The sequence below is a fragment of the Lethenteron reissneri genome, chromosome 64 (genome assembly GCF_015708825.2).
Source record: "Lethenteron reissneri isolate LAM-NWPU_2019-01 chromosome 64, ASM1570882v1, whole genome shotgun sequence".
Classification (NCBI taxonomy): Eukaryota; Metazoa; Chordata; class Hyperoartia; order Petromyzontiformes; family Petromyzontidae; genus Lethenteron; species Lethenteron reissneri.
Window position 1 is genome coordinate 9,347,089 of NC_083842.1, and position 11,181 is coordinate 9,358,269.

Here is an 11,181-nt window from a genome sequence, read left to right on the forward strand (position 1 = left end):
ACTGTGTTATATATTATACTACAGACTGTGCTGTGCTCTAGATTGCACTATAGACGACACTGCAGAGGTCAGTGCACCAACATGCCAATTACACTTGTACTATGCTGCCAGTCTTCAATCCGCAATAACCAGGGTGGTGAAGTATGGTCAAATCACCCGCACGACCTGCATTAAGTGGGGAGGTTCATCCAGCAATGAATTGACAAAAGGGCTGTGCATGTAGGTGTTCATACAGGTTATAGTGTAATATTAGCAATATTCGAGGTGTGTTCTGTTGTATTGCTGTAACCCTTGCTTACCACACGAAACATCGAATACACACAACACATTAAAATATGGAATGGGCGAAATATCCCAAATATGAATTAGTATACTTACTTTGTGTACTTGAGTTTGAACTGTGGCACAGCGGTTTAGCACACTGCATTATGAACCTGACAACCTGAGTTTGATTCCAGGCCATGGCTAACATCAGTGATTCATACCTGACCCAGTCCTGAGTATCACCCCCGTAACTCAGCCGCAATGACCAGTGTGACAGTATGGTTAATCCTCTTGACCGAAGGCATAGGGAGGCCTTCAACCAGCAGTGGATAGATAAAGGTCGGCAAACAAACTATCAGCTGTCAAGTTAATAGAGAGCAAAGTCTGACAATGTTTCGTTAAATTTGAGCTCTAGAGCTCAGTTATTTTCGAATTGTATTGCATGTTGTTTAGCGTAATGTCCGACGTTTTGCTCCAAGCACTTGGAGCTGAGCAGATAAATGTAGTTCCTGCAGAGGCTCCCAAAATGTGGAGCGAAATATCAGATATGCCAAAGTACACGTGGTACAACCCAAACACATTTGAGAGAAAAATTCAAACATCCACCACCCATCACCTAAAATTAACCATTTGATACTGTTCTCACAGATGTGAGGAATGGCGTGCGCGGTGGCATCCGTCCCAGCCATCGCCTCCATCCTGGAGCCGAGCGGGGACTTCCCGGCGTGGCTGGAGACGCAGGGCGTGAACGCAGAGGTGGCCCGGGCCATGGACTCCGAGCTTGGTATCCGGGACTACGGGGTCCTGCGCGCCTGTGTCAGGGACGGCCTCGTGCGGGCCGAGCTGCTGGCCGCGGCGCGCGACCGCCTGCCCTTCGGCTTCTACGCCGTGCTGCGGCAGGTGGTGAAGGCCCTGCAGGGCGCCGAGCCCCACGACGACGCCGGGACACCACGCTGGGACGACGACGCGGCCGCCTCCTCCCCTGGTGACATGACGCTGGGAGGGCTGGTGGAAGTGCTGCTCGCGTTGCTCAGCGGTTTGAGCCGGGAGCTGCTGCTGTCCATGCGGAGGCTGGGAGGTGGTAGTGGTGGTGATGGTGGCGGTGGCTGCGGTGATGGCAGTGGGAATGGAGGAGATGGACGGGTCTTTTCTGGGGACTCCCCGCCAGACCCGGAGGGACTCGCATCTGATTACAGGGTGGCTGATGAGGAGGAGGGCACGGCAAGTGTGAAGGATGAGTACTCGGGCTATGGTGAGTGAGCACCAACAGTGTCCACACAGACCAGGCTATAGCATTTGTCTTGTTTCTGTCTGGAATGCAATGGCATGTTAACTCTCATGAAGATTACTTAATTCGGACTAAACTTTAGATAAAGGTGGGTTTCAGATGAGCATCACCCAATACTCTTTTGAGCATTGAAAATCAAGCCGGCATTGCTGAGATCCTGGTTTCGAATTTTTATTTTAGCCACACGCAATTAAAAACTGGGTTCTCAAGTTTCACGTGCTGATGGTCTGTGCCTCATCACCAATGTTTATACTAAATAATAATTTAAAATATTGGCTTTTGCTTTGGAAACACGCCAGCTTTGACAATTCAATTTATTAGTTCTACTGCCATTCCATACATTTTTCTCACTGTAACAGTGAATGTGAGAAAATATGGATAAGAGGTCACCTGAAGGGATCTCAGAGGCAGACCTGTAATATTTGAATCAATTGGCCATTATCGAATACGGGTTGGTGCACTGCTCTGAGACAGTTCGGAAAGGATATTTTTGTTTCAGTGTGATGCCGATAGCACAATTAGAATACAATTGGAGAACACAGAGCCACATTTTATTTATATTCATGATATACAAAATCACTCTGTCCATGATTCAGTGAGCAATATCCTGGAAATTAAGTGGATAATCTGTATGTATGTATCTTTTTCTAAGAACTCCAAGGCCACTCCACCAATTTCACAGAATGAGGTGTCATATGAAAGGTCATGATATGGAGTTTATGAAAAATAATTAAAAGATTTGACCTTTGGGCTGATAAATTTGGCTTATTGGCCCCAGCACTTCTCTTCTACTCTACCATTTGCAATGATTGCCCCATACACCTGATTTTAAAATCATAAAATTCATAGGTGTGTGCCATTGGAGCAGGTGGGCGAGCAGTTGCATCACAAATGGTTATTTAGTTTAATTAGTACATTAGTTAACGTTACTTGGTGTATTATTTAACCTCTTTTAAATCCAAAAACTCAACACATTTGTCAATGACACTGGAAAAATACATAATAGGTTTCCCACTATTGTATGAATTAGCGAGAAATAAGTAGTGAGTGTTAGGTGAGTGGTAAATATCTGACGAGTACTCTTTGGTTTTTTCGGTAAAGTCACGTAGGTAAAACAATAAATAAAATAAATGAAAACAACTAAATTAAATCACTGTAGGCTACAGTTATTTTGCTGTGCCTTTTTTACACCTGATGAATGAAGCTTGTGTTTCCTCCGAAACGTCGTGATTTAATTTAGTTTTCATTTATTTTATTTATTGTTTTACCTACGTGACTTTTCCGAAAAAAAACAAAGAGTATGAATCCTTGCAGTCACGAAAGCTTCAAATCTAGAATATCTGACGAGTATCAGGTAAGTACCATCTAGTGTCATGTGACCCTTTTGAAAATGTATTAAATATCACTCATCCTATCTTCGTTGGAGCACCTTACAATCCACTTTTTATTGTGTAATACTTCCACAGATGGCTGGAGAATGAATTTAAATTTTTTGTTCATCCAGTTTATTTACCAACTCAACCAAAAACTATTTTCTGAAAAACAAGATTTTGTGGGTTTTGTTTCCTGCAAACCCCTCAGTTGTCACAGTTCAGAGTCACAACTTTCAGTGTGTGTATCATACTGGTATAAATTAGTAGAATGTACAGTATAGTGGTATAGTACTGTATAAATATATCTGGATCTAAAATGGTCAATTATTACACACGGATGGATAAATATATCATGAGCATAAGGTGAAGGACTCAAGGTCCTGGCCTGCAATTGCTCAGACCACTGCTGGTGGACAGGCCTTCACCAGAGTGAACTCCTAGAGATTCCTGCTTGGGGGTGTTTGGTCTATGTTACCCGCTGGGCAAATGGACGTCTTGCAAGAAGTGGGAGTACTACCCATGCTTTACCCCATGAGCATACAAATTCGTTTTCAGAATCCATTGCGCGTCTAATGTTCAAATGGATTTTATGTTATTGCTTTAGATGCCACTACAGTGTTTGCCAACGCTGAACACCGCTCGCCAACACAAATGGAAGACTACGGTGAACACTACTACAATCACCTGTCCGGTATGGCGCAACAGAATATTTGTACATTTTCTTACATTTTGACCAGACAGGCAATACCACATGTAGCAGACTTCGCAGTGATAATTTAGTAATCATCCTAATCGTACATTCCTATTTGTACGTAGCGTCATTTTGAAGGTAATTGTAGGTTAAGAAAAAAAATGCTCGTGGAATAATCCAATAGTTTGACACATATACAAAACTGAATTCACCATCCCAGCATGGATTAAAACGTTAGGTCGTCTGAGTATGTCTGACTGCGTGGCATTTTATGAACATTTCTCCCTTATTCTCACAGAGAAGTACAACCTTTTTTAGAGAATGGCCCACAGAAGCAGAAATCACAGAACTACCTCCATCATCCCTTCAAGTGACCTCTGGCCAACGTATTAGTGGGCAGCACTCACGTGACCTGTTGCAGAGAGTAACGTTCATCGCATGACACACAAAAGGATATTTCAATTCTCAAAGCTGGAATTTAGTCAAATAATATGAAGAAACAATTTGAATGTTGTGAGTGTATTGTGCAGTTATTGGTAACCAAGCTGAAACCATCAACTAACTAAACACGAGAACTCAGTTTATTCACAGCAGTCTGAGAATTGAATTCGATCCCAGGATCTCAGCAATGCCAGCTTTGCACTCTGACCTCTGAGCCACCCAGCCACCTCTTAAACCAATGTTCTGGGATGTGTTTTTCTCATTGGTGACCAGGCTGAGGTCATCCACTCATGAGAATCCAGGAATCAACTTTTCTTTTTTTGATCGGCCTCTGGATTCCCCATGGGCTAAGTGTGTTTTCACTGTCGTGATTTTTGGCAGAGGAACCTCGGCAGACCCCAACCACAGCTGTTGACGGGAACAGCCCCAATGGCGTGGCTCACAACATCAAACTGGAGACGTTTGAAGGTACTGTTTTATAAAGGTGTTTGTTAACAAGCATGCGTGCAGAGTTTCAGTTTCTCTTAAGTCTTCATTTTGGTAATGGATGAGGAACCTACGACCCAGCCCATAACTTAAGTTTATGCGGCCCAAGGCCTAACACTTTTAAATAAACCAAAAACAATATTTATTGTCACTGTAAGCATCTTAGCCACACTAATTTGGTTCTGGAACAAACTATTTTCAACCTGGAAAAACTTTTGTTCCTAATGTCACCACGCTTGTATGTCCTCATGCATTGACAGAAGTGACTAAAGTGTGTGTGATAATGTGTGGCTGATTAATCATGGGCGGCCGAAACCCAAATTGGAATGCAGGATCTTGACAGTGCCAACTCAATACTCTGATCTCTAAGGCACCAGGTTACCTGTGATAAAGGCCCTCATGCTGCAGCGTATTGACAACTGCTTTTATACATATATACATGTGAGTCCATCGAGATATCTTCTCACCATTTGAAGAGAAATTTGGGTCAAACAAGCACCAAAGTGGAACCACCCTGTATGTTCGAGCAAACATGCATTCTTGGTGCATTCTGCCCTTGTGTAGTGTTCTGCACTTGACTTGCAATCAGAGCTCATCAGTTTCAACCCAAAGCTATGCAGTCGTGTAGATGGTTACACAACAGTCGATCAGCAGGTTGTGTATGGTGGGCTAAAGCATAAGACATTTGGCCATTGTGGAAGAGTAGGTCAATATCCCCTCTGGAGGAGCTGTCTGCTGGCAGTGGGCAAGTAGTTTGGAGGGCTGCCCCTTTACTTTATTTAACTTTACATTCTTGGTGGTGAAGGGGGATGTTGATGTCAAAGGTCAGGAGTGGGAGTTCGGGGACAGCGGGTGCCATTGTCTCAGTTGTTGCCTCTGCCCGTGTCTCAGGGGAGGAGTCGAGGGCAGCACTGGGAGGAGAGGGGAGCGGCCGCCTACGCTGGGAGGAGACGGAGGCCTACCACTCAGTGGCAGCAGGGACAGCAGCAAACAGCGGATCCCAGCTTGCAGGCAAGGGCCAGATTGATGTATAAATATAATTCAAGATTGGGCTCGATCCAGCAAAGCCACAGCCATATCAGGGCCAACATGTTTTCATAACCTTTGTACAACTGGGCCTATGGCCACATCGTAACAGAGCCTGTGTGTCTCTGTGATATTATTTTAAAACCATGGTTGATAATCAAAGGTCCAAAATGACATACGACCAGCAACAAACAGCACTATTGAAGGTGTAAAAGATCAGACTTAATATGGTTCTTCAATTGAGCAAGGCTATAACAACTTGGTAATAGAGATGATGGGATGGAATTTCAAAATCGAGCAGTGTGAGGAAAGAAGCAAAGAGAAAAGAAATTTGACCTGCAGTGCAGTGGTTCAACACATTAATGCTGACCGAGTCCTCAACATGGGTGTAGGAAAATCAATTAATCGTTTCTACGTGCACTCAACCTGTCTTCACTCTCCTGTGGCCCATAAAAAGGCAGAATGTGCATGACAACCTCCTACGCAGAATATAAAAACCGATAATCTAAACAGGTAACTTGTATATATTTCAGGTATCACTGTATCATGATCGGTGTAATTTATTTTCAGCAATGGTTCTGTGTCTTGTGAGTAGCGTAAAAATATAAACATGTCTATGCTCGTGCTTCTCGGTTTAGGGCTCAAAAGTCAGGATAATTAACACTGTCCCTGTCACCTTCTCCTCTAGGTAAACTGTTGGACAAAACCCCCCCAGGCTATGTCAAGGATGACAGACACACACCAGCAGAATCGCTTGTGCCTCATCCCAACCAATTCGACCGCCAATGGCGGCAACAGCAGCAGGAACCGCAGCATCAGGTGATGGGCGAAGACCGGGTTAACACCGATTGTGCCGCAACTAGCACCACCGCAAGCCCACGGCTCCCCGCCAGCTGGCGCGCAGCCGTCATCACCGCTGCCACTAGACGACGCAGCCGGGAGCCCGGCGGCGCAATTATCGGCGTTGGTGGTGGCGTTGGCATCGGCGGTGTCGGAGCCGGCAGGGGCGGGGGACGACGCTTCGAATGCGCGCAGTGTGGCCGGCGCTTCTCGCGTTCCGAGGCGCTGGTGTTCCACATGCGCACGCACACGGGCGAACGACCCTACGGCTGTGACGTGTGCGGCCGTGCCTTTTCGCTGCACTCGAACCTCAAGGTGCACCGTCGGACCCACACCGGCGAGCGCCCACACCGATGCGACGTGTGCGGCCGTGGATTCACGCACCGCTCCAGCTGGAAGAGGCACCAGCGTACGCACGACCGCATATACATGATGCAACAGCTACCAACGACGGTGCCACCGCCGCTGCAGACGATGGCGCAGCGCCAGTACGGCGATCGTACACTCTAGACCTCCGCTTTGTGAGTTTCGACAATAACGGACTCCCAGTGTGTGCCACACGTAGAGTGCTTAAGCACTTTCCAATGAGCCAGCAATTGGCATACAGGTTTCCGTTATTCCGCTGTCTGGAAGCCCAAATGGACAGTATGCCGTATTCCAGCACTACCCGTAAACTGTACAAGACCGCAGCAAAACAAGACATCCCACGGGTTTACCGGAAGTGTTACATTCCGTGTTGCACCAAAGAAAGTACCAATATTAAAGCAGTACGAGCAGAACAATGACCGCCATTGATCAAGCTCTGCTTGACTTATTAAATGAGGCGAGACGCCAACAGCGGTATGGTACAGCAGAGGGCCTCGACTTCACAGATTCCAGCCGCAAGGCCTGGAACCTGCTCCGCACTCTTGGTGCTGCAAAATCAACAGCTTCCCAAACCCCAGGAGTCACAGCGGACACCATTGGTGCTCACAATTTCCAGAGAACACAAAGGACCCTCAAAATGGAGGAGGTATAGAAGCCATCTACAACCTCACCCCAGAGGCCCTGGATTGGCTAAAGAATTATGACATGAACCTTTGACAACTTGCTGCTCCCCTACAATAAGTCTGCTCGTCTGCAGGAATGCATGACAGAAGAAGAAGCACAAGCACGATTGACCTATTGAACACAGATCATGTGATTAATGATGCAGTAAAACAAATTAAACATGTGCTTGGTTGCTAGTTTATGCTGTTGACAAATTAACATCGACCCACGGTAATGCAGTGATCTAAATGACACGCCCCCATGTGCAAAAAGCTGTGAATTCAACGCCTGACATTGTCGGTCGCCGCTGTTGCGGGTTTGACGTTTACTGGCGCGTGCATATACCAACTTAAATCTTGATTTGAAGCTTTCATGATTGCAGGAATCCCTACTCTTTGGTTCTTTCGGTAAAGTCACGTAGGTAGAAAAAATAATAGATGACGACGTTTCGATCGTGATCTAGTGCTGCCGCGGTGGTCCACTTTACTCCAGTGACCCGGGTGCTGCCGCGGGATCCACTTTCTGCTCCGCCTCCTCCCCCCCTTCTCTCTCCCCCCTACTGCCGAGACCTATATAACCTCGTGTCACAGCAGAGCTCTTGCCTACTTAGCAGGTTTTTCTTTCTGTGGTTGTCCCACCTGATGACGATTGCTTGTGTTGCTAACGAAACGTCGTGATCTATTATTTTTTCTACCTACGTGACTTTACCTAAAGAACCAAAGAGTATACCAACTTACATTGATTCAGTAGAGCCAGCTCTCACAATGCACCGTGCATTGCGACATGGATGTATTCAAAGGTGTGACAGTTATGCCACAGTGATATCACTAGAGGCATGTCAAAGCCTGGAAGTCGCGTCACTGATTTTCAATTCTATTTTTTCATTCACGAAGGTTGAAAGTCATGTAAGACAGGCAGACTCGAGTATATAGTCTTAATATGTAACTTCCAGATAACAGCTGACAACTGGATTTCTTTGGCATGTTTTTTTCACAACATGACAGTAGTCGGATTTCGTGGCTCGTTTGACCAATGGGCATTGCTTGTCTTCACTCATGGTTCAGAGGCAGTGCTGGAAATTGCATGTTCCTTTTGTAAGACTCTGGCTTTGCGTAGCAAAATAAGATCCACAGGTGACTTCCCACGGAGTGGTAATAGTCGCGCATTGTTCAGGTGAGGTCCAGTCAAACATTACACATTATGTTGGCCAGGCTCCGTCCATTTTTAAAGCATCCACGATATAACATCCATACTGAAAAGTTCCAAGTTGCAGTCAGTCCCATCTCTCCTTAACACCGAAGCTGATGTTGCCTTCGCCTGTGCCCAGTGGTGCAGACTGATTAAGTGCTGCTGATTCTACTGATATTTGAGAGGTGAGAATTAGGATGGTGACAATGAAGATGATGATTTTACGGTCTCGTAGAGGTGATGATGGTGCTGATGATTATGGTGATGAGACAAGAGTTGATCTTGACTGGAATTTTTGCTCACAACCTTGCGATTGTGAACCCAGAACTTTCTAGCAAGTGCGTTATTAATTAAGTTACATTTTCTCGGTAAAGAAATAGACGAAAACTAACCAAGATAACACCGAAAATTAAGCTACACAAAAATGAAAATTTAGCTTCCATATGAAAATGTAAACGTGGTAATCTCATAATTAGTTACTTTTCAGTTACTGTAGATCATGTAAGTATAATCAAATTTGTAGCTATACCATCCGCCACCCAACAGCCAACCAAATAAAGTTGTCACATAGGCAAATTAAGCCAAATATTTTTTTCAGCAACCCGGAATGTTGAAAAGCAAGCAAAAGTTTGACAATTGGAAACGACCTTTCACTGGTTATTACATCCAGAATTATCAGGTGTTAACAGAAGTTCTGCTCTTGCGTTGAGCAGAGCTGCTGTTACCACCTGATAATGCTGAATGTAATGTCCAGTGAAACGTTATAAAATTGCAATTTTTTGCATATTTTCCCACGTGATACATTGATTAGATTGGGTCGGGTTGCGGATAGTATAACTCAGGTGTCAGCAACCTGCGACTTTAGGGCAGCATGCGGGCTCATTGGCTGTCCCTTTGCAGACAGCAGTTTATTTTCTACTTAGAATTCCCTGTATTTGGTTCTTTACACTATACAGTGTAGGACACGCGGTCCCCGCTATTACATTACAATGCGTCCCTATAAACCACGTAAATCGGATTCTACTTTCCCATAGACACAATGTTACTGTCTTGATAACAACAAAATATAGTCAAACTAGATTGTTAAAGAATAACTCTGGAGGGGGAAAAAACTAAACGGACATTGTTTATTCTATCACCTATTTTGTTTAAGTCGGATGTGTTTGCCATCTGCCGCATACCTGCTATGTATGTGTTCAAGTAGCTCTGCGTGTGATGCGGCTCTCGAAATCCCTTCGTCGAAGACAAAAAAATTAATCCGTAAAAACAAAGTTTTTCACTATAAATCCTTTATATGCATGGCGGCTAGAGTCCTCTCGTCATCTGGCTTAAGATGGCTGCCACCTATGGGTCAGATGATTGCCTGCCAGCATTAAGCAATTGGTAATTAAATATAATTTATTTTTTCCTAAAAAGTGTAACATTTTGGAAAAAAAATTTCACGAAAATAAATTGTCACGCACAACGAGTCTGTGTGCAAAATGTCAGCTCGATTGGATCACGGGAAGTGGGTTAAAAACGACCGAAAGATTTGCACGGTCGTAAGCGCGCAAGCAAGCAAGCAAGTGAACTTAATATAAAGGATTTTAAAATGGCTTCTTTGAAAGGTTGACCCCTGTTATCTCTGAAAATGTACATTTTACCTACATATAAAATGGTCATCTTCGTTAAATATAGAATGACATTTTCACTGTGAATGGAAATATTCCAAAGCGATCAAAAACTGTATAAAAAAGTTCTGCGTAAAAACTGAAACTATTTGCAATATTGCAAGGTATTTTTGGTGCTTGGTAATTGGCATCTATCTGCCTCCAATATCTCAGTGCCAATAAAGAGACGGAATGCTTAATGGCAGGGAGTTGTTTTTGCGTGACTAGTTTTACTCAGGCTTTGTTGTATGCAGCTGTACCAGTAGGTATGTAACGATTGATTGATTAAAATCTCATGGTATAATGCATCAAATTCCGTGTGCAAGAATATATTATGTCATGATAATTACAAGGACTGCTCTACTTACGAACTTTCGACTTACTAACTTTCAGAGATACGAACAAACCTTTCCGAATGTCCAGTTGCCTGTTCGCACTGAGAGTCGTAAGTTCAACCAACGAGCAATACATGGTGGTGGTTGTTTGGTGTCATTACCCATATCTCACAAGTGTACATCCGCAGAACATGTAGAACCAGTGGCATCTGCAGAAGATTATTCAATTCTAGATTTAAAGCTTTCGTGACTGCAAGGATTCGCATTCTTAGGTTTTTTCGGTAAAGTCACGTAGGTAAAAAAATTAAAATTAATAAAAGTAAAAAAAATCACGACGTTTCGGAGGCAACACAAGCTTCCGTCTTCAGGTGGAATCGTGCTGTGACGGTTCCACCTGAAGACGGAAGCTTGTGTTGCCTCCGAAACGTCGTGATTTTTTAATCAAATTTTACTTTTATTAATTTTATTTTTTTACCTACGTAACTTTACCGAAAAAACCTAAGGAGATTATTCAACTTTTAAAGCGATTGCCCGTGTTTTGTGTACATGCCTTACAACGTGTTTAGAATCG

The 11,181-nt window shown here is 44.1% G+C and overlaps 1 protein-coding gene across 1 annotated transcript; it reads left to right on the top strand.

Moving 5' to 3' along the window:
• Positions 1-919: 919 nt before the first annotated feature.
• Positions 920-10,830, top strand: LOC133359175 (transcription factor Sp9-like). Its single transcript, XM_061577589.1, has 5 exons — positions 920-1,516; positions 3,530-3,616; positions 4,439-4,525; positions 5,435-5,554; positions 6,258-10,830. Exons 1-5 carry the CDS (start codon positions 922-924, stop codon positions 6,917-6,919), a joined length of 1,551 nt encoding a protein of 516 aa, XP_061433573.1. The 5' UTR covers positions 920-921; the 3' UTR covers positions 6,920-10,830.
• The last annotated feature ends 351 nt before the right edge of the window (positions 10,831-11,181 follow it).

What these genes read in the sequence shown, in the direction of transcription:
- LOC133359175 (XM_061577589.1), top strand. Translation starts at nt 922, where the DNA reads ATGGCGTGCGCGGTGGCATCCGTCCCAGCCATCGCCTCCATCCTGGAG. An exon ending in CTACTACAATCACCTGTCCG is followed by an intron (nt 3,617 to 4,438) that starts GTATGGCGCAAC and finishes GATTTTTGGCAG; the next exon opens with AGGAACCTCGGCAGACCCCA. An exon ending in CAAACTGGAGACGTTTGAAG is followed by an intron (nt 4,526 to 5,434) that starts GTACTGTTTTAT and finishes CCCGTGTCTCAG; the next exon opens with GGGAGGAGTCGAGGGCAGCA.